Here is a 27,303-nt window from a genome sequence, read left to right on the forward strand (position 1 = left end):
CTTTAATAAATACTATTTTATTTGCATCTTCCTTCAATATAAATACTCTATATAGTGCAAAACTCTTAAAGAAAACACGATATAGTTCAAGTAGTTGTAATATATGTCTACATCTTGATAAAATTTGGTCTGGTATTCTTGAGAAAAAATCAGATAGCTGGCAACACAGTTTTCTCAAATTGTGAAAAGTGAAAATTAAATTAAATAACAAAACTTGCAAAGAAATATTAAAAATTAAGTCTTTTGAGTCCACTTAAATCCAGTTATTCCTTGTGCCCCTTGAGATGACTGGTCTGTCATATCCGTTGTTAGACAGCATATTGTCCTCTGCCATATATATCCATGTCTTTAATCTTTTGGTGCCTTTTTTGCCTTGTTGAAAAAGTCCTTTATGGTTCGCTCTATGTTGGGCACTTGATAGGTCTGTGCCGCATACACACCCGTGGCAGTCCCCAGCAGCACTCCCAGAATAGCAGAGGACCGGAGTTTGGCCACCACATAACCAGCAAGAAATCCCTTTAGGAATGGAGAAGCAAGCCCAGAATCTCCCTGCAAAAAAAGAACATTATAAAGCAACCACAACACAGCTAATGTAATAACTACAATTAAGACGAAGCTCAAGGTTCATTTTGCCTAAGGAATAACACACAATTTAGAGAAGAGGGTGTCACTGTCCACTCCACTTCTATATAACTAAGACACTATTATATAATAACTAAGAAAGTTCTTTATAATAACGATGAGTACAATAAACACCTAATACCACAGTGTCATATACCTAAGGACATGTAATCTTGATTAAAGTACTTACATGTGGGGTGTCTTCTGAAATTTCGCCCTCAACTCTTAAACGGAGCTCCTGAAGTTGTTTTTTCAGCTGTGTTAGATCCTTCAGTTGCTTCGAAGGATCCTAAAATAAGAGAAATTTGTTATGTGTCGCTTTGAACTCACTTGTGAGAACTTAGCCCGGTTGAAAGAGCGGCTGTATTTAACCTGTGTAACTTAATTTAAGTTAAAAAAAATTACAGCTGAGACGGAGACTTTACTCGATATTTGGAAGCAGGACATGGCATCTGACAAAACACGTGAATTCAATATTTTTACTGCTAAAGCCGAAACTTGAAGTGCACTCACCTTGTCATCCGCCATTTTTGCTCTGTATTCGGCGTTCGATTGATAAACCTGGCAAGCAGAAAGACGATCATCCGATTAAGCCTGAATAGTTTTGTATGGAGTTTAATTTGATATTTAATGCTAATAACATATGTATTATATTTATATTTGTAACATTTTTACGTGTTGGATATATGTGAAAAAGAAAAAAATTAAGGCACTCTGAAATGCCAAAAGCTCATGTTTCATGTTTTGATAAATGACGTGACTTTACAATTAATATCGTATTGAAAGCTATAAATGTTTATACGTTCAGAAATACAAAAAATATATAATTTTTTTTCACCCCGAACGATGGCGCTTTATGGGACGCAGAGGTACTTTCACGTGTAAAAAACGTAATTTCTGATTGGATAGTTCTTTTTCATTGTAATTTCTGATTGGTTTAGAGGCATAGCAACAATCCGCCATGTTTTTACCAAATCGACGACAATCGAGGGTTCTTTACTGAAAAATTCACAGCGCATTCTGTACATGATCAGAATCACAGCCTTTCATTTACGAAAAAAATGCATGGACTTTCTAGTGTTTGCTGAAGTGATCTTCTAAACTGTCAGCTAAAGCTTTGGGCGATCGTAGGTAAGACCTCAATAAGACGCCATTTCATTGGACAACTGGCTGCGTGCAAGCAGTATAGAGACACGCCATTAAACCTTTTTACCTCAAAGTTGGCAAGTGCAGTTTTGTAGTTTTGCACCTTTACTCTGACCGAATGCAGGAACTGTTCTTTTGTGTGCTCATCTATTTTGCTTAAGACCTGCATCTATTATCACCTCCCAGATGTTTATAAATACTTATTTTCAATGCATATTCCAGATGCTGCAGCTCATTGTTTATTACGTTTTACATACTGATAATAACAAATACTTATGTTGGCAACTTGTCACCAATTATTCTGCAGTCTAGCACTGATGCGGTTATAGTGTAATATCTACTGTTTGTGTCTAGTTGGAATCTAAAAGTCATGGACAAGGAGGACATGTATGAGGTGATGAAAGTGACAGAAGAAGTGGAAACTTTTAACAGCCAAACAGATAAAAGTCCTCCAAAGAAGAAGAGAAGCAAACCTCATCATCAAACATGCAGCTTGGAGAAACCCAAGAAACCTAGGTAATACAAAAGAATCATAGACTGTTAGCTGTCACAACAATTACTGACTGGAGTGAGCATCTGTTTAGGTCTGCTTACCTACTCTACTACTTTGATGTTCATCAAGTTATGCAACAAGAAGTACCCAATTTGCCCCAGTCAGAAATCAACAAGCGCATCAGTGAAAGCTGGAGAAGGCTCAGTGTGGCAGAGAAAAGTTACTATTTGGAGAAGGCAAAGTCAGAGAAAGAGGGTACATACTCAGTAAGTTGTTTTGTTTTTTGCTAATATTGTGTTACTTTTGTTTTTTAATTATTATGGATTTTTTGCCATCTTAATAGCAACTCAGTAGAAAGTGTTGAAATCATCAGTCAAAAAGTCCATTGGTATATTAATGATAGCTCAAAACACTGGTCTTCAGTCTTTTTAAAAGGTTTTGATGAGTCGTTAAGTGTTATGTTTATCATGGGCTATTAGGGAATCTAATCTGTTGCAAAGCTTTATTGACAATTTTACTGACAGTAAATGTAATGGAAATGATAAATTAATACCTTTGGTAACTATCTGCACATTTAGGGAGGAGATTGCTGTCAGAACCATTGCTGTAATATCTTACTTTTTCTGACTTAATCACACATACAGTGTCACTCTACATGTTCTTATCTGTCATTGTCAGTGAACAAGAGCTGTGTTCTTTGCAGCCCTCACCCAGTCCATCAAAAGAGCTGCCAGGATTCCGCAAGATCCTCCCCAGGGCAAATTACTTTGTCTTGGCCAAAGGCTGCTCACCTGGTCCTCAGCCAGGAGACGCAGTGCCAGATTTGAGCAGAGATTGTTCGGATGTGGGAGCTGTCCAGCCCTCGGTCACAGTGAAGGAGGAGTGTCCCGCTTTAGGACCCTCTGGTGAAGTAGAGCAGTATCCACAAGCTGTGAGTGTTGAAGCAGTGCCAGAAGAACCAGCTGACTCCAAAACACACGGGATGCTTCCTTACACCTCCTTTACCATTTTACCTAACACTGAGTCATCTCCCAGTACTGTCAGTGGAACAAGAGTACATGAAGAAACCCCACAAGTTGTTGCCCTAATACCTACTCAGGTAAGCTTTTTGCCACATAAATTCAAAACAACACAATACAAAATGTTTTGTTAAATATTTCAGAATTTGCTGGCACAAAGTTCACTGGGCAGTGTCACTGCTGTGGGGCCTGTAATGATGATGTCCAGCATTGAGCAAACCCCCAAGCCCTCCTATAACATGGTAAATATAACATACTGTTGACCCTCTGATATAGTTCCGGGCATTTTTCGGGCTTTTGACTTTTCATCAGTTGATAATTTTGTACACGTTCATCCAAATAGCATGAAATGTGGTGAGGTGGTGGCTTTTTGGAGGATGTTTCTGCTCAGTGACCACATCAGACCATCAGTACACTATGTTCATTAGATTGTCATGATAATATCGTTAAGTAGATATCCAGGAAATTTTTTTGCTCATTATTTTATGATAGATATTATTATTTTATTTTACTTTTATTTTACTTTGTTGGGCTAATTCTCCTCAGACCAGACACTTCTGCTCTACATTTTGGTATAAACTATTTCGATTTTTATTAATTTATAAAATTGGACAAATATCTAAATTTATGTTTTTGCCAACACACACACCCTCCCCCACACACGCACACACACACACGATGTTTAATTTCTATGTTTAACCCTCTGGCATTGTTAACCCTTTTGTTAACAATGCCAATTTGCCTTTCACAGCCAGTGAAGACGTACACAAGAAGAGGTCGTGGTAGATGTTCAAATCCCACCTGTTCATTTGTCTATGTTACTCGACACAAGCCCCCAAAATGCCCTCAGTGTGGACAGTATCTGGGTGGCAAATGGATTTTTCATGGTGAAAAGTTTGGAAAATCCACCACAAACAAAGTTAGCAATAATGTGAGTGCAAGCTATGCATTTTGGTTTATAACAGTATATATTACAAATGCATGTGGTATTATGACCTCCATAGGCTCAAATTGGAAATCAGGGTAAGAAGCCCAAAGTGAAAAATTTTGTGATGAAACAACCTACAGCTGATAAAGAAGAAGTTGCGAAAATCAGAGTACAAACATCCCCTAGTTCAACAACACTAGGGGACACCAGCAGCAAGACAATGGCCCAGCCAACACGCATAATTCACACAAGGTACTCTCTCTAATAATACAAATTGATTTATATTGTGATGCTAATAATTGTAATTCATTAGTTACTAACAATGCTAACCAAAGGCACAATTTTATTATTTTTTTTACATAGAACAAAAAAGCAGAAAGTAATTGTTCAGAAGAAACCAGTGAGACCCATTCTCCCTGCCTACTATAACAAAAGTAAGATGATGAAAACAAGCATGATGCGAACCATAAATGTGTCTAAATTATGGTTTTGTTAACAGACAATGCTATGTTCAAAATAGTTACCTCGCCGTCGAACAAAGAACAAAATGCAAGTTCAAACTCCACATTTTCAGGTACTTTATCTTTATTCTCAAGCTTGAGTCTGAAATGTTTTTTGTATGTTGCAATTCTATCACTATGCAAATATTACTACAGTAAATCAAAAAGTATCATCTTCAGTTTATGTTTTTGATGCAGTTTTTTTTTTTTTTTTAACCACAGTGACTCAACAGGCTCTAACAGGACTCAAACCAAGCACTTTAAAACAGTTGGGACAGGCGCTACCAACAAACATGGACAAACAGGTAACAGAACAAGTTTTATTATAACTCAAATTATTTGAAAATTAGCTATTAATAAAGGCCTGATTTGTCATATTATTTCAACTTTAAAAGTGCACTGCGCAACTGTTCTGGTGGAAGGTCCGGCTCCTGCTTGTCTCCATGGAAATGTTATTGGTTTGTCTAAAATGTTCCACAGTACAGATTAAATCTGTAAGCAGGTTAAAGCGCTACGTTACATTGAAATTGAGATCTGTGGAGAGTTGCCCCTATTCACAGAAGGAATTCTTGTATTTTTGAGCAAAAGAAACATCCATAGTAAATAAACACATGATTGGCATATTTAATGTCATACCCTGGAACATTCCTGGGAAAACAAAAACATCTCCATGGAGACAAGCAGGTAGCGGACTCTCTGACAGAAAAGTTATGCAGTGCACCTATAAAGCACCATTGTTATGATGTAATTATTTGTAATAATTTTACATCAAATGTATTCTGTATTTTCAGATTGCCCCTGTGTCCGTAGAGGGCCCTTCTACTGTTGCGTCACTTGACCGAAAAATGAATCTTGTGTCCGTGGTGCCTCTTAAACAACGCACTGTCACCAGCTTTGTGAGTATAAACCAAATTATGCCTATCAGATAAAAAAATTGATAGCTTAAAACGTTTATGATATATACTTTTTTCAGAATTTAGGGCTGCCTACGTCACGTGGTAGAGGGTGGTGTAAAAACCCTGCATGCGACTATATGTATAAGAACAGACACAAACCTGCAGTGTGTCCAAAATGTGGCTTATCATTGAATCAAAAAAAGGGCATAAAGGTATTTTTTTCTTCCTGTGCAATTTCTGTTGTCTCATCTATTGCAGCTATATAAATTAACATACCACATTTAATTTATTTTCTTATTTTTTACAGTCAGAAACCTTACTGGACCCATACAAGGCCCTGAGTGCAGGCCAGAAAGATATCCAGCGCCAGTCGACCCTCCTTCTTTTACAGCGGTCGCTTCAATTTGCTGAGAGTGAAGTTGATCTGCAGGACACACTCAGCCTGATCCAGGAGCTCAACAATCTGCAGATCATTTTAGTTCAAGAAAGCGATGCAGAACCAGAGGAAAATGTGGAGACAGAGACACTGTTTGAGTCGGGCTGGCCGCATTTCTTTGAGTCAGCCTCCACCCACTGCAGCCTGTGTAACTACCCTCTGTTTAAAGGGGGACAAAAGTGAGAACCAAAGAAAATAAGTAGGTTTAATTAGGCCTGTCACAGTAATTACTATATCAACTGATCATTCAGTATATGAAAGTTGGAAAAATATACTTTGGGGCTCAATATTTACTGTGGGTCATGAATTTTTGTTATTTTGTTTGTAATAACAATTATTATTTGAGCTATAGAAGGTTGAATAAGTTAATTCTATGGCTAATTAATGCTTAATTTTATTATTTATTTTTGCAGTTCATTCTACTGTATAATTACTATATTGTTAATGTATATTTTAAAATGTTTTTTTGGAATTATCTTACTTTATTTTAATTGTATCAGTGGCATAAAATAGTTCCAGTGTTAACGTTTATCTATCTATCTATCTATATCTATATCTATCTATCTATATATCTATCTATATCTATCTATATATATACACATAATGCTTCAAAATTTATTATGATTGATTTAATATGACATTTGTTTGCATTTCTAATCCATTTTTACCCTATAGCACTGTTGCGGGGCAGGTGGAATGTTGGCTCCTCACTGAAACTCTGATGCACAGAGTTTCTCTTCAACTGAAAATCTGTCTCAATGTGCAGTGTCTGGCTCTGCATAGTTTCACAGACATCCATCCAGGTAACAAATATTTTTGTGTTGTAGATTGTATCCATTCCTGTTTTGTCTTTTCTATTCTTTGGCAATTTGTAAAGTGCTTGTCTCTATTGAGCTGTTACTTTGGCTAGAATGTTTCACTGTTTCTTACTGTGAGTGGGCTAGCCTATCCGCAGATCTGACCTGTAACTTGGCCTGGTGAGAGCCCATCGCCTGCTTGTTTCCATGGTGATAGATGAGTTTAACATTCAGTACAAAGCAACAGTTCCCTGGAGACAAGAAAAGTTACATAGTGCACCTTAAATTATCATCCTTAATACATGAATGCATACACAAGAATAAAATTACAATCAAGGTAAACTGGGCATTATTGTAAACCTTTTTATTGTTTCAGGCTTGTTCAACGTTGGGAACAGATTGCTGATCAGTATGGACCTGTTTTTAAAAATCAGAGCCTGCATCAAAAATGGCCAACCTCCAGCTCAAGTCTTTGAGACCTTACTGAACCATGTGTCCAATCACCCAAGTAAGTATTTAAAAGTATTTGTTACAAGATTAGTTTTCATATCAGTCTTCATGTGTATCTTGTATTAAAATAAACATAAATGTTACTCTGTTGTAGTTCACACATTGACCCCAGAGGAGAGCGGGCAGGTCCAGGAGCTGTTGCAGAGTGGATACTGGGCCTTTGAGTGTCTGACTGTGCGAGATTACAACGACATGATCTGTGGCATATGTGGCATGGCTCCAAAGATTGAAATTGCACAAAGACAAAACAACTTACTATCACTTAAGAATGTAGAGGTGAGACCATAGACTGTATATATAGAGTAAATGGACATAGCTAAGAAACTAGTTGACTCATTCCAAATCGGAAGTGAGCTTGGGCATACTTCTGCCTCCATCGACTTGCAATTCATTGACTTTTAATTAAAAAAATGCTGCCCCTGTTTCTGTGACTGCTGCTCTCTGTCTTGACACAGCTTGTTTAGCAGGGAGTGGACACTTAGCAACCCTGTCTATCAAAAGGGGTAGGGGCATTACTTTCAACAGCCTCGCTGTGGATTGGCCCTTAGGTTGCTACGATACTTCAGAATTTCAAATATGAAACTCGACTCCATATTCTTCCCTATAACTGCAGCCTTCATAAGCTTCATTTGACTGGAGCTGAGTGTTATGGGGGACGTCACACTCACATAGTCCACTTCTTTGTACAGGCTATGGGTGAGACAGATAAAACTTAAATAACAAGCTGACAAGATATTTGTTTCTGTAAAGCTTATGTGCTTTTTTTGCGTCTGACATGCCTGACATTTTTTGTATAGTTCATCTGGCCTGAGAGCTCGAACTCTGATGAGGTGCTGGTGGATGACTTTTGGCTGACGATGGAGAGTGAGGCTCTGGAGCAGGCTGCTTTTCCCTCGGACGCCCCCATCATTAGAGTGGACGCTTCAATCATCGCCCCCTTTTTCCCCCCTTTAATGAGGAGTTCAACTGTTATAAACACAGAGAAACACAAAGTCTACGCTCCCAAAGAGAACACACCCGGTACAGCTATTTAACAAAATGACATCCACAGTTGAAAAAAAAAAAACTTAAACATAAACATTTTGATTTAATTGATGATTATTTGAAACTCTCTTATACACATTCAAAAGTTAACCTGTAGAAAAAAATAGAACTATACATATTCATTAGCACTGTTTTATAATTCATGTTTTAAAAGCCACAGTAGATTGGAGTTGGGCAGAGCGTTATCAAACATTAAAATTAATTACTAAGATAAAGATATATTTTTCCATTGCAATAAAACTCAGTTAATTGCGCAGACCTTATACCCATCTAGCCAGTATGTTTCATTGTGTAAATTGTCATAGGTGAACCCTCAGTTTTGGTGCGTCTCATTCATGATGGACATCTGAGACTGGATAAACTTGAAGAACACAGCAACGAAGAGTTGAGAGCAGTACTTCAGAAGTGTGGGGCTCACATCACCCAGGAAATGACTAAGGTAGAGTATAGCAAATATTACTGTTCATTTGGCTGTTTTGTTTGACATTATTGTTAGAGCACTCTAGTCCTTACATTCATAATATCTCTTTTTTATTTGTCCAGTTCTGGCCTAACCTCCATCTCTTTTTCTCTCTTGTTTAATTTTTAGGATGATCTGGTGGCATCACTCTTCTCTCTGTACACACAAGTTCATAATGGTTTGTCTACAGCACCGGAGCCTAGTCCTCACTTCACAGCAGGCAAACTGTCCAAGGTCTGCCCTCACAAGGTACAAAGTGCATAGCCAGTTGAGTTAAATTCAACTGTATTTGTTTAAACACTGTTGCATTTTACCTTAATTGTCTAAAGCTGTATACTCAATCTTTGGTAGGTGGTATCAGGCTCTAAATGCCTGATCAGAAGAGAATCAGCTCGAGACCACATAGACCTGCTGCTGTCTTCTCTCTATTGGCCTCCAGTATATGTGAGTGACTGTGCCCAGCAGGTGGCGCTCTGTGCTGATACGCAATACCCAGAGCTGGCTACACAGATGTGGGGCAGGAACCAAGGGTGCTTCTGTGACCCTTTTGAAAAGCCAGAGGTTAGTTTGATTGTTGTGTTATGTTTAAAGTAAGCTATAAAGCTAAAATAAACTTTGAACTAGAAACTTCAGTCTAATCAGTCATGAAAGAAAAAACTATTACATATAAGTAACATTTGTAACAGTTATGTTACAGTTATGTTTGTTATGCTCTGTGTATGTGAATGGATATTTTGAAATTTAGTCATTCACTAGGTTTCAATTTAAGTTAATAAATATTAATTGAAACTGCTGAAATATTCAACTAGCATTTCTGGGTTGCATGCTTGTTATTTTGTTAGCCTCAGTTTGAAAAGTTTAGGAACCCCTGAATTTGGGGAAAACAGTTAATTGAAGCATTTGCAAAACACTGACAATGGTAGATGATAATTTTGCATTTACACATTTTAACTTGGGTTCTTTTTTAATTTTGCAGCTTGTGTCCTGCACTGAACTACAAGATGAGGTACATTGCCCTGACTTGGAAGAAAACCAGCATGTCCATCCCATAACCAGGTCAGTGTCCCGCTGGCTGGTGCATCCTCCAGAGGGACCCCAAACTGAAGACCCCCCAACTCTAAAGCACTACTCTGTGCACCTGTGCAAAGACCTACAGCCATACATTGGGCTTTTAAATGAACTGGACCAGGACAAACAAACAGAGGATACAGACAATTTTGACAATACAGAAACTTCCTCTCAACAGCAGCCTGTAGTTTTTAACAATACCGCATATTACTACCTCTACAATCGCTTGGTGGATTTCCTCAATAGCAGAGACATTGTGAATCAGCAAGTCAGTCAAGTTCTGCAGGCTTGTCAACCCGGAGAGGTGCTGATTCGGGATGCATTGTACAGACTGGGGGTGGCAAAGATTGATACAGAGAAAGAAGAGGTTATAGACCAGGGTCAAGAGTTAGAAGCTGTAAAAGTAGAGCCCATTGTGCAAACCTGATAAAACATATTCAATGTCAATATTACCCTTAAAAGTATATGATGCTTTGGGACATGAATGACCTGTAAGCCCCTCCCACTGTCCTTTCAAAAGCTGGTGCCTAACTCAATGCTCCCACACATTTCTCCATGGGCGGTGCTAGATTGTATTCTCCGGAGGGACGGTCTGCTGTGTCATTTGTGTCATTCAAGTGATTAAGTTTAGGAACAAGTTTTTCATGAATACAGGTCACCTACTAGCCTTATCTCAACTTACTATTAAAAAAAATTAAAACAGTCCAAAACAGTGTCACTTTTGTCCCTCGGGAGCTGTCGGTCTAGCACAAACTTTTATTTAGGATATGTATAATTGTCTCTATTCATGAGTTTCAGCTTCCTGTAGGCCATAGCTTGAGTTAATCACTAAGGCAACTCCTAATTTTTCATTATTCTGAAACCCATGGATACACAGTGACAACAACTGACAATGGAGAAAAGATGAAATGATAATTAAAAAGAATAATCTCTTTTACTAATACAGACATGGAAAACATATAAAATCTAACACTATCTATCACTATTTTGAATGGAAGTTAAAGATTGTTTAAATAATAGTGGCATGTAACAGTAAGTCCCATAATTTTAAATACAGTGTTGAATGTATGAAAATATTACAAACTTGACTCTAGCCTTTAAGCTAATAATCTTTTTTTATTGAAAGATTGTATGTATTAAACCTCAACATTGCCATCTGTAGTGCATTGGGGATCTATTATAATTGTTATTTTATGAGATTTTACTTTTTAGCTAAACTAGCCAGTGCCATGCCAGTGAACTAATTGCTGTTATGAATGCAGATTATGCAGTAATGATTCATATTGTGGCCTTTGCAATGTTATAAAACTGGAGTGGAGATTGTAAGTAACAGAGTGACCTCTGTTGGAGCACTCTCATAGCTGAAATTGTACTGTGCAATAGTTTGCGTATGTTGATCAGTCAGCTCTTGTGCGGCAAATAAACTGTTGCTTTCTGTGAATGTAATTCTGCCATATCCCACATTAAGGCAAACCATTAAGAACCCTGTACTGTAACTTTCTCATAGTTTTTGTCTTGACCTGAATAAATTACAGTGTTTTAATGGTGGGGTCTTGTCTTTTAATTCAAAGCATCATGTTGCAACCAAATACGAAATTATATCTCTATTCAAATGCCCTAGTTATGAATTTGATAATAAATGAAACTAATTTATTGCCTGCTTAATCAAACCACAGGACAGAAATTGTGTTGCTATGGCTGCTTTACACAATCATTTGAATAATCAAGCTAAAAAGTGACGCACTGAGATAATCTCTTTTAGTTTGAACAATATCTGATTATTCACACACTTTTAAAAATCTTATACAAAGTCACACACGTTTCCTTATAATGTGAAATGGCCCCATTACCTATTTTAAGATGAAATACTTCCTCAAGTTTGTGTAGCGTGTGACGAACGTTGTGGGAAAATTGTTGAGGAAGTGAATACATACAGTGGTCCATATTTAAGTTAAATTCAAACAATGAGGTGAAATATTTGAATTACAATTTTATCATTTTGGTTGAGAAATGTATTTTCCATCTGGGGTCACAACAAAAAGATTTCTGCTTGACAACTCTATTTCTGTTATTTGAACTGACACAATAATTAATTTTAACAAACTACTGAACTTTTTATGCTTGTATGGATACATTCAATCGCAGTAACAAAAACAACTTATTCAGTAATATATCATGAAACTTTATTAACACATATTTCTGGTATCTTGCAGTTTAGCGATGATTGTCTCATTTGCTTAAAAACACATCAAACACCATTACTACTATGTACTCTGGGACATTTTCAGAGAAAATAAAGATAATTCTGAATTTACAGACAGACATTATATACATTATTGGGCATCACGTTCAGATGCAAGTACTTTCACTGAAATGCCTGAATTCATATTACAAGTCTTTGGTCCAAAGTTTGCAATATAGCTTATAAATTACACCAAAAACATCTATCTGGCAGTGTAAGCTGACCACTACATTTGTGCTTCTTCATTTATAAACATTCATAAGCAGTATAATATAAACTTCACATTGTCAAACATAAAAATTGTCTCTACAGATTTCCCTGCTCACACCATCTGTAACTTGCTGCCTTAAAAACACACACTGAACAGACTTTGTTAATTAATCCCATAAATTGAAGTGGAACAATCACATGCTGCCATTGACTGACAGCTGCTGTAAGTGTGTCCACGGCAACAACATGGCCATTCTTCCCCCTCTCCACGCTCCATTTAGCATGTTAAACTCGGAGAAAAACACTTTCACTGTTTCAATTTAGGTGATCAGAGACAGAATAGCATCACACAGTATTGGAGAATGAATAGGTCACTTAGACAGTTTGAGGGTAAGCTTTCTCCAAGAAAATAGCATTGAAGTCTAATGAAACAGTGAACCTGCTGACACAACCCACAAATCCATGAAGATGAGAAGTCATACAGAATACAAATACAAATACAATACAAGGTAAAACAATACTGACGAATTTAAATACTCGAGTCCATTATAAGAGATGGCTTCTATTACTTTGCATTGTTGACATACTTTTTTCCTTTCAAGTCATAAGTCTTTGTAAATTGCGTGTATTTCCAGTCACGGTCTCCAAAGAAGTAGATCACATGGTTTCTCATAGCTGTCTGTCTAGCAAAGAGGCATGACCAGCAAAAATTAGATCCCAACAGTGTGTGGTAGGGACACTGCTAATTTCAGCCTGCCTTGGTGTAGTTAAAAAGTTTGATTTGACGTGGCATTCGGAGTTTTTTTAATGAATTTGTTAATAAATTCAACAAAACTGGTAGTTGTTGGTCTTCATGAGGGGCTGCTCCTCTTCCTCACTGTCACAAGACTGGTCACAGGGGCCATGGCAACAGCATTTGGGCTGGTCACACTCCTCACCCTCCCTGCTCTGCTCTGGCTGCTCTTGCTGCTCCAGCTGCAGCACATTTTGGTAGACTAGCTGTGAAGAGGCAGAGGTCATCAACACCAGGTTCATATGTATATGATTTTAGAATCATATAAGTTAGACAGGAAGTAAGGTATAATTTCTATGAATGCATAGAGTGGGAAAAAAAGTATGGACTTAAATACACCAGTATTTTTTGAACGTTATTGTATTGTATTTAATGCGCAATAAATATAAATATTTGCATGTGTTATCTGAGTCTTGAGTATGAGCTGTAAGTTAAAGAGAAGTAAGTAAAAAAATCACACCCAAATCATTTTAGTTCTGCCTTATGAATAGAGGCAATGAAATGTTTGTCTATGACTCATTTATAACCGATCAAATAAAACAACAAAAAAGATGCACTGTATATTTGCTAATAATATATATATAAAAAATACAATTTTTACAGTATCCATTCTGCAAAAAAGATTTTTTTTCCACATATAACTAACTTCACATAACTTGATATGCATAGACATTTGCACTGACATGATAGCTAAAAATAATAGCCTAATTCATCTAACTTCCTACAGTGGTCTGTGAATCAGAGGTTTTTTAAGGACAGGGTCTGAGTGATCACATGACCTGCAGTTGTTTGCCTTGGTGCATCAAACTTACCTGCTCCTGCTCTTGACTCTGTCCCATCGAACCACCCAATAATCTCTCTATCATCGAACTGATCTTTGTGAAGGTGGGACGCTCTGTGGGCTCCAGGTTCCAGCACATTTTCATGATCATGTAGCTGGAAGACAAAACACCTATAGTTTAGCCCTGCATTTTGTAATCAAGCAACATTGTTATAATCCAGTGTGGGCAGATATGACTCTTGTGGAAGCCTTTGACGTAGTTTGGACAAGAGAGACCTGTTAAGAGACACAGAAGCCCCCCCAGTTTCATTTTGCTGGCGTGAAATAGCAGTTACACACCCCCCTAGCTCCAAGATCATGTGGTTAACAGGCAGAACTGAGGCCTGACTCAGAGCAGAACAACAGATGATTAGGTTCTGACTAAGACCAAGCTTGGGTCTCCACAGCGCAGTTTATTCCAGTGGTGTAACATCTACAACAAATCGCCACATGCACGCACACTCACATAGAAGACTAAAAAACACATTTTCACATCTGGAGCCTTAAGTTTAGATGGGAATTTGGGGTTACAACAGGTTAAGCAATGGACATATATCATGACTGATAAGAGTTTGTGGATGTGAGATGAGGCATCTTTTCTTCACTGGCCCTCAAAGTGTTTGAAGAGGGGAAAATGTTTCAAGAGAAGAAACTGAGCTCATCTTTGTTTATTTACAAAGTGATAATAGTGTGTCTAAGTGTCTAAACAACAAACTTGTGCTAGGTGTACTTAGTTACCTAGTTAAATAACCACTCATTCACTTTAGTTATTTATTGACTTTTCTAGAATTCCACTTAACTAACTATAACTATTCTAGTCCATTTCATAGTGTAGCCCCAAAATGTGTGAATTTCTCTACAATGAGTTCAATAAAGTTCTATCTTATCTTATGACAAAAGTAACCTCAACGGGCTTCACAGGGAAACCTGTACCCAAACAAATAAACAATTCAACAATGACTCACCAAACAGAGATGCCACCCCGACCTCCTATCTACATTCGGTAACAGGAGTTAACTATTTTGCTAGCTATTTATAGCAAATAATTGTATTATTTCAATGAATAAAGCCTAATCATGATCAAACCATAACCTGCTAACTCAAATCCTAAATGGATTTACCCTAGCCTTAATTAATCATAGTTACTAGCCTTAACCTGAACCCAACCTTAAAACACAAATTAAAATCATGTTGTTGATCTAGATTTACACCCTGTTTTTCAGATCCCCATGACGTGAGTTAAAAAAACTGATTTCAGTTCCACCTACATGCGAACACACATGCACAGACACACGAACACAGACACATGCACACTCGCACACATACCCCCCCCCACACACACACACACACGCACACTTTTAGGGAACATTACATTGACATAAAGAGTTACTTCTCTATCTGTAACCTTAACCCTAATGGAAAAAGACCCATATCTTCATTTCGACAGTAGCTCACTTGGAGTGTTTCTCCACCGATCCAGAGGCTGGTGGTTTGAATCCTGCTCTTGACATATAAACTGGGAGGTGTGATTCCAGCTCCCACAGATCCTCCTCACCCTCAACTGTCTGTGTATACTATGAATCTGGGTGAATGGGTGAGTAGTTCCTTACTGTAACGCTTTCAGGGGACGCTTATGTCTGTACATTCAAATAACCATCAGGTGACAGACGAGAAAGTGGACGCTATAATATGTAGTTGTGTTAACAAAACATAACTAAATATTGTAACTTACATCTCAGGTGGAGCAAAGTCTGGTTGGGACATCTGGTATCCTCGCTTCACCATTTTGTAGAACCTGGAGTCCACTGCAATACTGGGATATGGGCTCTTACCTGATAATACATATATTTTGTTATTGCCATTTGTGAAACCTTAATAGTAATATAATAGATTCATTGTCTAACCTAGTGAGAAGATCTCCCATAACAGGATGCCATAGGACCAGACATCACTCTGAACAGTGTAGACACATTCAAAAATACTTTCTGGGGCCATCCACTTAACAGGTAAACGTGCCTATAAAGATTCAGTACAACGTTAATGATAACGGTGAAGAAATTTACATATTAACTCATACATAGCTCTAAAATACATATAAGTTACTGGTTGCAGAAAAATCTACATAGAATCAAAATCTAAAAAAAGAGTATAAATAGAGTCAGTCCGTATGAAATCAGCCGTTTTCAAGGAATCTCCCCTATGGGTCATCTCAGATTTGGCTGAAAAAAATTCTAAACATTTCTAAAATCACCAAATGAAAGAATCTCAAATTTTAGTTAAATCCCTGCAGTCGTTCCTGAGTAATGGCCCATTGACCTTTTCGGAAGCCTTAATTTTGTAAGCATGTTTGAGAGACCATAACTTCATAAAAAATAGAACTAGGAAGCTGAAAATTTGTATTATAGTAGATTCTTGGTCATAGATTCTGAATCTGTTGTCAAATATCATTTCAAACGGAATTTTTGAAAATGAGCTCTCACAGGTCATTTTTGGTGGAGCTTAGGTACTTTCCCACCTGCAGAAAGGTTCAGTTATCTTTAATAGACTTAAACACCATTTGCTTGTCATAACGACCAAGAATCTACGATAATACAAATTTTCAGCTTCCTAGTTCTATTTTTTTATGAAGTTATGGTCTCTCAAACATGATTATAAATTAAGGCTTCCAAAAAAGTGGACATGGCCCCAAACTTTCAATGGGCCATAACTCAGGAACGGCTGAAGGGACTGAGCTAAAATTTTAGATCGTTTAATTTGGTTATTTTTTTTATTTTTTAAATTTTTTTCAGCCAAATCTGAGATGGCCCATAGGAGAGGGCGGCTGATTTCATATGAACTGACCCAATAGCAAACATAACTACTGGTAGTACACATGACAGACCCCCAAGCAAAAACTTACATAGTGCAACTTTAAACTCAGAAGTGAACTTACATTTCCTTTTACTACATAGTTGGAGTCATTCATGATGTCTCGTGCCAGGCCAAAGTCACAGATCTTGGCCTCTCTGCGGTCCGTTAGAAGAACATTCCTGGCTGCCACGTCTCGGTGAATGCACTGTAAAAAAAATAGCCACACGCATAACAACAATAAAACAATAAGATGAGAATCAGTTCTATGTCCTCAAACACTGTTAGGATGACCCATAATAAAAAGGAATTCAATGAGAAATACCCCTCTAGCAAATTATCCATTCTTCATTATACTTCTCAGAATAGCCTTCTTTCATCCAAAATAAGAAACATATCAGTGTTTTGTGCTTAATTGAGGTTAAACTTGATAATTGATTGATACTTTGCAGCTGATGTAATAAACATTCCTTGGGGGTGTGAAGATAACTGTAGACACCACCCTGTCTAGGGTCCGCCGCCTATTTCGACATCCTTTCATTGCAACATGTCTCTATTTAGACATGCCAGTATTAAGCTTTGTTACAGACGTTACGCATTAATCTGAGTTTTGTTTTAACGCAATCTGACCATAAAGAACTGGCTTAGCTGGAACTACAACAGATGAGCTCATTTATGCTGTTAATCAAGTCTCGCACACATAAAATTACAATCACAATCTAGCATTAGGGTCCGGTCAACGGAGGGAAACAGGCAGATGTTTTACATTCAAATAGCTCTTATTCAGAAACTACAGGGACTATTGAAATAAGTAAGGTATTAGAATGTAGGAAAGAGTTAGCACTCCAACAGGGTAAAGTTAAACCTGTGATATTCTTTCAAGTTGTTGACAAAAACTTAAAAACTCATGTCGGTAACAGAGGGAATGAAATATGCAGCACTTTTTGGGCAATAAATACAAACAGCGATAACTAGCGGTTCTCACTTACATATCCTTAACAAACTGGTTTGAATATTTGCTTAATATAGTTTAATACCATATGGTACAAGATTAGGTTGAAAAACCTCTTACTTTTTGAGTAATGAGATTTTTTATTAAGAAAGGTCATGGTAACGGAGGGAAAGGTAACGGAGGGAAAATTGTGCAAGCAAGTAGAAGCTGCATGATTTTGCATAATTTGTGCATTGCTAATGTGTGCACTGTGTCTCCATGGTGCTAAAAAATGCTAAATATTCCACTATACATGTAGAACACCCCCAGTATCAATACTACTTTCTAAAAGTAAGACCAAACTTCACTTTTGTATACTTACATTTTTACTTGCAAGGAACTCCAAACCCTGAGCCACTTGGAGGGAAAACCGCAGCAAATCGTCAATGTCAAATGACCAATCGACATTTGATTCGGTATCTGTATTTAAACAAAGAGTTAAAAAGTTAAAAACACAAAAACAAACAAACAAAAACATAACAAAACATAACTGGAGATGCTGTGTTTATAGAGGCACTTTACCTTGAGATGACTCGATGTGTGGTGCCTGGGTAGGTCTCATTTCTAAATAGCTGCCTGAAGATGTACTGGAGATCCCACTGTCACTATTGGACATAATGCACCACTTATATTATAGGTTTTAAATGGTTATATGTAGTGTGTTTAAAAAGGCTCCTGTACCTCCGTATGAAATGTTTCTGATTGCAGACATTCTTATAGTCGTTTTCCACAATCTCAGGCATGTCCATTACAAAGTTCATAAACATCTCTGCCTTATGTCGCAGAAAGTTCAGGAGGTCACCCAGACTGCAGTACTCTGTTATCACCAACACTGGACCTAATGACAAAAAGAAAACATAAAAACACATTACACCAGGTTCAACAAACTAAACTACATTACTACATTACATTACTACATTGTACAAAGTTGATCAGTCTAACCTCCGTATGTGCATGCACCAAGCAAGTTGACAATGTTCTTGTGGTGTCCCAAATGACTCAGGATCTTCAGTTCAGACATCAGCGCTTCCCTTTCGTCTGAATGAGCACTAGCTAAAAAAGGAAACACCACAGACATGATAAGGTCTCATTTATATTATATTTGGACCATCAAATGACTTTTATAATGAAAATCACCTTTTAACATTTTGACAGCCACCCGTGTCACATTGTCCTCTTTTCCAAGACCATAGGCTGTGGCTTCAACAACTTTTCCAAAAGCACCAGCACCAAGGATCTTTCCTGCAAAATAATAATAACAAAAAAAATATGACTGTTACCATAGCAATTAACAATTTTAAATCTTTTGGTAGGTAAAAGTCCATAGTATATACACACAACAGGGAGTTGAAACTAATGAATATCTTTTGTCAGAGAAAAATGTGAACACTACAAAACGGTGGCCAAAAAGCTAATCTTGTTTTACATCAACAAAGTGATAATACAGACAAAAAAGTTTCAACAGGGAGAAAAGTTAGTACATTCTTACCTAGCTTGAGTTTATCTCGTGGAAACTCCCACTTCTCATTGTACGGTAGCTGCGTTGGATCAATAAAGGTGTAGTTGTTCCCATCACTCGCTTCAATAATCTTCCATCTGATTTCATATCTTGGTTTCTGACAAAATAAAGGTAAAACTACATCTCCTGGAAACATTCACAAAGATGAGTTTTTAAAAGTTAGAAATGAACTCTTGACTTACCTGTTTATATTTGTAAAGGAGAAACACTAAAAGCAGAAGCAGCACTGACAGAACCCCTCCAGCTCCGAACAAAGTGGATGTGAAAAGCTTATCTGCCAAACAAAAACACAATGAGTTGACTGTTGAATGTTGTTTTTAAAACAAATGAACATCAGAGCAAGATCAATCAAATGGAGAGCCACTGATCATGGGAACACTCACAAGTAAATTAAGTACAGTTGGTAATTACTTTTATAAACACTATTATAGGAGAGATTTAATTCATAATGAACAAATAGTTTATTGGGAATGATTTAGGCTTAGTAACTAATAGAAGAACTAGTAACTAAGCCCAAATCGTTAGCAAAAATGTGATCATTATGAATTCAATCTTTGTTCATGTTTTATTAAAGGTGCATTGTGTAACTTTTCTGGTGGTTAAGTGCTTTCCTCCATGGACATGTTATTGCTTTGTCTGGAATGTTTCATAGTATGGTATTAAACCTTTCTATCTTCATGGAGACCAAACCAGACCAAGTTACAGATCAGATCTGTGGAGAGGCAACCCCACTCACAGTCAGAGTGCCTGTTTTTCTAGGTATTTTTGAGCTATAAAAGCACCTGTAAATGTGAGGTAGAGCTGGATAGTCTTCATGTAAATTGGATAAAAACACTATTTCTAACTCACCAGACACCTCCATGGCAAAAGTGTCACTGCTCACTCCCACGACGTTGAAGGCCACACACTCCACAGTCATTCTGTGTCTGGAGGGTCCCACAGTGAGGACGCTCTCCACCTCCACTGCCCCATACTCCTCCCTCTGCACCTCCACTGTGGGTGCCTGCAGGGGGATGGGCATCTGGGTCCCTGAGTTATTCTCCTTACACCTGTTTAGAAAATGCACAAATTACAACTCTGGGTTCCTCTGGGGACATGTATTGTGGGTTTAGTATCTGTCTCTAAAATAACTAGCCGTACAATTTCAATTTTGGTCTTTCTTTGGCTCTTCCTTTGTGTCACACAGTATTCTTGAACACACAACAACAATGGATATAACACTACTGATTAAAAACACATTCCTATTTCATTATCAGCACTCTGCTCAGGTCAGTCATGGAGACAGATTTTTGACGTCCTAACAGGTTTTACCATTGTATACATATTGTATTCTTGTATTATTGGGATTATGAATAAAATGATCAAATACATGTCTGTTCATGTTGCCATCAGGGAAGATTCCAGATCTTAATTAGGGTCATTATGTAGTGACAAGGATAACAAGAAGAGCTGAGGAGTTCATACACAATTAGTAATATTCAATATTTGATTGACAGATAAAACATGTTACTCACGTGGGCCTGATCCCAAAACACTGGTACCAAATGATTCTCGGAGCAGGGTACCCAAAAGAGGTGCATGTGAGTGTGGTAATATTTTCCCATCGGACCACTGCAATCGGTCTCTCTGTGATGCAAGAGGAAATAAAGGTCTCATAGACACTGTAATCATTTTTCTTTTATTGTATTTTATAATCTGTTTCACTTACGATACATTTGGACTTGAAATGTGATTGAGGCGTTGGCCAGATTGTTCCCTGCATAGAAAGTATACTGGCCTTGTTCATGAGCATTCATTCTTTTAAGATGAAGACTAGCATAATATCTAAAACAGAAAATATAGACAAACATGAAAACCAAATGCTGCACTTAAAGATAATAAGATAATTGTTCTCGAAACTAATCAAAACACTGTAGCTCTAGGAGTATTGTGATATCTGTACCTGTTGTTGTATCGTATGAACTTGTACTCTGGTGTGGAAGTATTGGGGGTGGTTGGCGTGACCCACTTGTGTTCAGTAATATGAGGATATGCTTCTATAACCACACTGAGCTCCAGGTCCTCTCCTTCATTCACCTCCACAGACAAACCCCGATGGGCCAGTTTCGGGGAGAGCTGGGGTTGTAACCTGATGTAGGGCTTATCTGTTAAAAATAATACACATTTTACATATTTTAGTATAATTTCTTACATATTTGATTTGTTTAATGACCCAAGTGTGTGCCGACCTACTACTAGCAGGTATGTTGTTGTACTGTTCACTCCAGCTTCATTGGTGCCGATACAAGATATGTTCCCAGTGTCTGCCAGGTCCACAGCCGAAATGGTCAGTGTGCTTTGGATGTCCAGTCTATTTTCTCCATTTGATTTAACCTTCTCCTCAATAATCGGCTTCTAGAGTCAAGCAAAGGAAATTATTATAGGGAACTAGATTTTTGAATGATTTCTGCATTGTACTGACCGATTTAGTGGTATATTTCCATGTAACATTATAGTTGAAGTTGGGGTTGTGTGTAGAGCAGCGAATCTTCAGTTCCTCTCCAACAATGCGCACGTATTCATCTGTATCCAGGAAGACGTAAGGAGGGAACCGAAGCTCTAGAGGAACGGAAAAACATTCTGAATTGTGTTTCATGTGAATATTTACAACATTTACAAGATATTAATCATCTGTCAGTTAAAAGATAAATTCTACCATTGATTTCTAAGATGCCTTCCAGCTCAATTTTAAGCTATATATAGATGTTCTAGATGTGAAGTCTTATGAATACAACATCTTATCTATTGAAGTCTATATTCAGCATATATTGATGCAAATTTTGAGAATATAACATTATAAGCAAGTTAAACCTAAAAGAACTGGACTTACTTAATGTTTATTGTTATTGAGTGTATAGCGTAACAATATGTCATTCTCATTTCATCCATAACAAAACCGAAACAAAACCAAAAGAAATACCATCCCAAATATTAGAGTTACTTCTGACTGTTAATTAGTTAGGCTTCAAACAATCAATTAGAGTGATGAAAAGATTTGCTTCATTGACAAACCCGTAACATCAACTAAATGTTCTACAACATTTGAATGGTGAAAAGTAATAATAATAATAATACATCAGACTTACATAGCACGTTACGTTTTTGGACACACAGAGATGCTTTACAAACAATAGGAGACAACTTACTTTGAATAACATTGATGGAAAACGCCTTGGAAGTCTTCTCCACTCCATTGACTCTGGCCGTGCACATAGTCGGCGTTGAAGCTGGGGTGGAGGTTGTGAATGAGGATGCCACGCTGCTTGTACACTGTGTAGTTCATTCCCGGCGGGACAGAGGTGCCGTTGTCCATGCGCAGGCCTATGTCTGTGGCAGAGGGGTCAGTCAGGAGACACGGCAGCATGAAGTCCTCTCCCTCCTTTTTCACAACACGAAGGAGGTTGCTGCTAGCCCAGAACAGCCGGTTAGGATCTGCAAAGAGACCGTGGAGTGACAAGGAATGTAATAAAGGCTGCGTTCAGATAATCCTGGTTTAGTCCATGTTTAGTTCGGGGTTTAGTTCCAGATTAGTCCCAATTTTGATTTGGTGATGATGACTGTGCAAGTGTGAACCCACCCCGAGCTTCTGAGGAAACTCCAGTGACAAAGGATATATGGAGTTAAGCATTGGAAATTTACAGCAATAATAAATATAAGGTATTCTATATGTATATTAAGATATGTAGAGAAACACACAAATCTAAAAGCCAAAGGACCACTGCTAGATGCATGGTAAAACTGTCCATATGTTTAGTTGTTGTGAGGTAGATAATGCTGAATATTTGTGAGTTAGGTGGGCAGTCAGTGTTTTCAAACTGTTATTCTCACACCACTGAAGGTATGTGGGCATTTTCTGATGATTTATTGGTTCTAGTTTTGGTTTATTTTGAATTAACTTTATTCAGTTTTTGTGTTTATCCGCATTAGGGTTGTCTTCATTTACAACCACAGCTACTAGTCATAGCTTAGTTATATTTTAGACTTGATTTAGTATCCATGGCTTTCAGTGATGAACAATTAGTCAGTTTTCCGTAGCAATTACCTACTCAAAAATAAATGCACTTTTTACAAGGTTCACTGTGTAACTTTTGTGGAGGGGCATTCGTCAGCTGCTTGTCTCCATGGAGATGATGTGACTTTGAATGTTCCACTGTATGGCTTGCATTCTTACAGTAAGCACTCCACAGATTTGATCTGACCACCTGTTTCTTTCCATGGAGATACTGTAGATACATTTGTTGCCATACTGTGGAACATTCAGGACAAAGCAATAACATCTCCATGAAGACAGGCTCTCCACCGGAACAATTACATAGAGCACGTTTAAATTCTCACCTACCCTCTAACTGAACTTGAAACCCAAGAGTGGATCTGGTATGGACATGTATAAATCAATAGTCACTTTACAGTAACATCATGCTGAGAGTGATTAAAAACTTTTAAGATTTTAAGTCTGAAAACAAGAAAAAATGCAACATGGATTTAAACAACACATTTTCAGGAGCCTGTGATCAATACGAGCGTTCATGGTCCTGTTTAGGTGACTGATTTTCAACACAGAGGCGAGAGTGACTAACTGAAAACCTGTTGGCTGATGCTGTCTAACTTATGTTGTAGTTCCAAATAAACTAGCTCTTTCTGGACATATTGTGTTAAACAAAGCTCAGATAAGAGTATAATTTCAGTAGCAGCTTCTATCAGAGCAGTGCTTCCAGTTAGTTTCACACCCCCAGGTAATATTGATGACATCAGCTGCAAAGTCTCAAGAGAAGACCCTAGTATGTGTCCTCTTGTTCTTCGCACTCACCTCTGACATAGACATGCACGGAGGCGGTGAGCTCGCTTTGCTGTGGCTCACTGGTATAATAACACACATAAGTCCCCGTGAATTCTGCAGTTGGCCGCTCCACTCTGAGCGTCTGGACAGTGCCCCTTTGTTTGGAGATGTAGCGCCGGTGTTTGGGTAAACGCGGGCGCCAGTTCACGGGACCGTCGCCCTCACAGCGCAGGTCAAGCTGTGTGCCCATCCTCACCACCACCTCGGGGCGCGTCAGCACTTTGGAGTTAAACATAATCACAGGGCGCCTCCACTCCACTGAAACACACAATGACATAATATTAAAATTATATTTATATTTTACATTCATTTAGTTCAGTGGAGGAAAAGAAATGAAAAGTAATACACTTATGTAGGCCTAATTTTTAGGGTATTTTTCCTCGTACTTTTCACGCTACACTTGAAAAAGGGTATATGTACATTATACGCCGACACATTTTTGAACTAGATGAAAAGTATCAAGTATTTTACATGTGTTTTGAGCCCTGTTGAAAGAGCTGATAGTGAGGTTTTAGCAGATTTGCTCAATTCTTAACTTAAATAGTAATCTTTGATAATGGGTAACATTTTACCTTCATTTCTCTCTTGTATTTTTAAGTATTGCAACATTGAGTATTCTTACACCACTATTTTGGTAGCAGTTAAATGTGGTAAATTTATAACTGTGGGCATGTATGCTGATTATGGTCTATAGATTTTGTGCAATTTTGACTTCATTCAGTTTTAGTGCAGCTCTGTCAAAAATGTACTTTGTACCACACATCTTTGTTATGAAAGTGGTCCTTGTTTAGAACTGTTTAGGTCCTGAATGAAACCTGATTTAAACCAGATATGTTAAAATGTTCATTTTCTATGGTAGTTTTAAGAATCGGTGCTTTGATCCTCGACTCAATACTGTTTTTGTATGTACTAGATTGTCCCCTAAAATGTCCCTAATTTATAACACTGTTGCATGCTATGTTCACACAATATTGCACACAACATATGCAACATTTTGGGATCAAAACCCAGTACATTTAGTATCCTTAGATAATCAATATTTTAGGGTGAGACTGCAGAGCCCTGAAGGCACCAAGATGCTAGTTTCATAGACAGAAGAACAGTGATGTTTTGATTACACAAGGTCAGAAGCTCAGATTAATCATGAATTATGTTGAGAATCCTTTGTTGTTTTTAAGATATTGGTTTTGTAGAAGAAGTAGATTCATTTTAAAATTTTTACCCTTAAAGAGAAGTGAGATTGCCCACTCAGCACTTTTTTTGCCTTAATGTCATGTAAAATAATGCTGAGAAAACACTCACGCTTATGCACTGAATATGTTAATAACTGTTACTCTTCTCAAATTGGCAGTTCCCACAACCCCAATATGACCCCAATTAAACCCAGTTCATCACAGGACAGAGCAAACTGTTGCTTATCAAGTGTCTTAATTAGTTACGCACGACAAAGAAAGTATAATTGAGTTTAAACAGTCAGCAGGTAACAGCTGTAGACAGTGAAGGAGGAAAAAGGCAAAACAAAAACATGAATTACAAGAACCAGCTGAAATGTCATATGTCTCTTTGCCTCTCATTAGACACAACGGAAGGTCAAATGGCGAGAATAGGCTGTATATAAAACATTCATACAGAGGGACCCATACCAGAAAGCACTGATTAAACTAGTGCATTGATAATGGTATGTTTCACGCTTTATAATTCAGTCAATAAGATTCAGTCCAAGGCAAAAATGTAACATAAGATTATAAAAATGGACCTCAGGAGTAGAATCAGCTGGCACATAAGTAATTTTTTTCCCTATACTTTTCTCACTATGTTTGAAAAAAGGTATCTGTACATACTCCAATACATTTATAATTCCAAATAGTAATCTTTAGTACTTTAATGATGGGTGCTGTAATATTTTACCTTAGCAGTATGTTTACATTAAATGTATTTGAGTCATTTTAACGCTTTAAGTATTTTATGTAATGCAACATAGTGACTCAAATTAAACAAATCAAAAAGCAAATATTATTTTAATAATTTAACCTGTTCTAGGAGTTACAATACAGGTCATAATTTCCTCCACTCTCAGATAAACATTGAGTGGCTATAAACATGTAGTATAGTGCAGTAAAATACTCCATAATGTTACTAAGCCTCCAACAATAATGCATGAAGAGAATTCCAGGATACAGTTTCCCTTTAGATGTTTGTACTTAATAAAATGTACCTATTATTTTTATTATTTTGTCATTTAGAGGTATGGTTTTTGTATTGGTGTGGTTGTTCTTTTGTTTTTTGTTTTTCTGTGTGTGTGTCATTCTGTCATAAAAGGAGATTGTGCAGAATACTTTTTAAATGTGTTTACTATTTGCGATGTAATGTAAATTTTGTTCAAGCTGAAATCGGGTTGTGTCTGGCCTTACCTGAGGCAGCAGAGGCTGTGAGTCCCAGCAGCAGAGTAAGAAGAGCCAGCATCATGGATCAGCTCAGAGCCCAGTGTGTACAGAGACACACTCCTCTGTCTTGACACTACAAGAGGAAATACAGTAATACACAGTGACACTTTTTTTGTCACACAAGACTCGTGATAAAGTTGTTTCAGACTTTTTGTTGTACTCACCTGCTTTTAGTTGGGAAGCTCTCACTGTATAATCTGTAGAAGTAGCATCCAGATTTAACATGAGTATCCACTTCTGTGTACCCTGGCCCCTCTTATTCTCTCACTTCTTGTTGTTTACCTTCCCAGACACAAAGTCACACTGCAAACATGAAATCTAACAACAAGCTGCAAGTGGAGGGTGGAGTGTGAGGAGGCGGGTTCACATCATGCTCAAGAAATTAATGAGCTGGTGCCAATTTGTCACAGAGGAGTGCGACTCCCCCGGGACCAATCACTTCAGTCACTGCCGGACACAGTGCTAACAGTACAAGCACGGATTATACCATAGGTTACATTTGAAATTTTAAGTCAAATATTCTAAGTCTGCTTTTGTAACATTTTCAATAAAGCTCATTTGCAAAAGCAGAAGTAACAAAGTAAAAAAAATGTCTTACAAAAAAAGTTTGTAATTGTTATTAACAATATATGTAGAAGAATGA

General features: G+C 37.5%; 3 protein-coding genes across 6 annotated transcripts; 1 reads left to right on the plus strand and 2 right to left on the minus strand.

Annotated features, from left to right (window-relative positions):
• Position 1: 1 nt before the first annotated feature.
• On the minus strand, positions 2–1,281 carry LOC110157669 (SLC35A4 upstream open reading frame protein-like). Its single transcript, XM_020922022.2, has 3 exons — positions 1,135–1,281; positions 812–910; positions 2–549 (listed from the first exon to the last, which is right to left on the minus strand). Exons 1-3 carry the CDS (start codon positions 1,147–1,149, stop codon positions 349–351), a joined length of 315 nt encoding a protein of 104 aa, XP_020777681.1. The 5' UTR covers positions 1,150–1,281; the 3' UTR covers positions 2–348.
• Positions 1,282–1,606: 325 nt separating this feature from the next.
• Positions 1,607–11,432, plus strand: hmgxb3 (HMG box domain containing 3). Of its 4 annotated transcripts, none has more exons than XM_020921986.2 (21): positions 1,607–1,752; positions 2,122–2,283; positions 2,352–2,526; positions 2,964–3,359; positions 3,423–3,521; positions 4,031–4,210; positions 4,284–4,459; positions 4,571–4,641; positions 4,707–4,781; positions 4,930–5,012; positions 5,499–5,603; positions 5,681–5,815; positions 5,911–6,218; positions 6,715–6,842; positions 7,213–7,344; positions 7,441–7,622; positions 8,144–8,366; positions 8,696–8,829; positions 8,980–9,099; positions 9,202–9,411; positions 9,827–11,432. In XM_020921986.2, the coding sequence occupies exons 2-21, from the start codon at positions 2,138–2,140 to the stop codon at positions 10,343–10,345; spliced, it is 3,597 nt and encodes a 1,198-aa protein (XP_020777645.2). In that variant the 5' UTR covers positions 1,607–1,752; positions 2,122–2,137; the 3' UTR covers positions 10,346–11,432. The 4 variants fall into 4 exon arrangements, with proteins under 4 accessions (XP_020777645.2, XP_055014850.1, XP_055014851.1 ...); XM_055158875.1 differs by having other exon boundaries at positions 4,728–4,781; XM_055158876.1 differs by lacking the exon at positions 1,607–1,752 and having other exon boundaries at positions 2,146–2,283; positions 2,939–3,359.
• Positions 11,433–12,123: 691 nt separating this feature from the next.
• On the minus strand, positions 12,124–26,958 carry csf1ra (colony stimulating factor 1 receptor, a). The gene is given in 23 exon segments (XM_020921963.2): positions 12,124–13,369; positions 13,976–14,099; positions 15,716–15,815; positions 15,888–15,999; positions 16,916–17,038; positions 18,144–18,241; positions 18,344–18,426; positions 18,503–18,659; positions 18,764–18,874; positions 18,959–19,063; positions 19,311–19,437; positions 19,523–19,614; positions 20,190–20,389; positions 20,855–20,966; positions 21,049–21,164; positions 21,283–21,484; positions 21,569–21,734; positions 21,802–21,938; positions 22,526–22,590; positions 22,592–22,811; positions 24,187–24,474; positions 26,628–26,733; positions 26,825–26,958. Coding segments are annotated over 22 exon segments (2,967 nt in total). The 5' UTR covers positions 26,683–26,733; positions 26,825–26,958; the 3' UTR covers positions 12,124–13,195.
• Between the last annotated feature and the right edge of the window lie 345 nt (positions 26,959–27,303).

This window comes from Boleophthalmus pectinirostris, unplaced genomic scaffold (assembly GCF_026225935.1).
Source record: "Boleophthalmus pectinirostris isolate CB_2022bp ecotype Guang Dong unplaced genomic scaffold, ASM2622593v1 HiC_scaffold_23, whole genome shotgun sequence".
Taxonomy (NCBI): domain Eukaryota; kingdom Metazoa; phylum Chordata; class Actinopteri; order Gobiiformes; family Gobiidae; genus Boleophthalmus; species Boleophthalmus pectinirostris.

What these genes read in the sequence shown, in the direction of transcription:
- LOC110157669 (XM_020922022.2), bottom strand. An exon ending in TTTCAGAAGACACCCCACAT is followed by an intron (nt 550 to 811) that starts GTAAGTACTTTA and finishes CTTTTTTTGCAG; the next exon opens with GGAGATTCTGGGCTTGCTTC.
- hmgxb3 (XM_020921986.2), top strand. Translation starts at nt 2,138, where the DNA reads ATGGACAAGGAGGACATGTATGAGGTGATGAAAGTGACAGAAGAAGTG. An exon ending in AGAAAGAGGGTACATACTCA is followed by an intron (nt 2,527 to 2,963) that starts GTAAGTTGTTTT and finishes TGTTCTTTGCAG; the next exon opens with CCCTCACCCAGTCCATCAAA. An exon ending in ATCAAAAAAAGGGCATAAAG is followed by an intron (nt 5,816 to 5,910) that starts GTATTTTTTTCT and finishes TATTTTTTACAG; the next exon opens with TCAGAAACCTTACTGGACCC.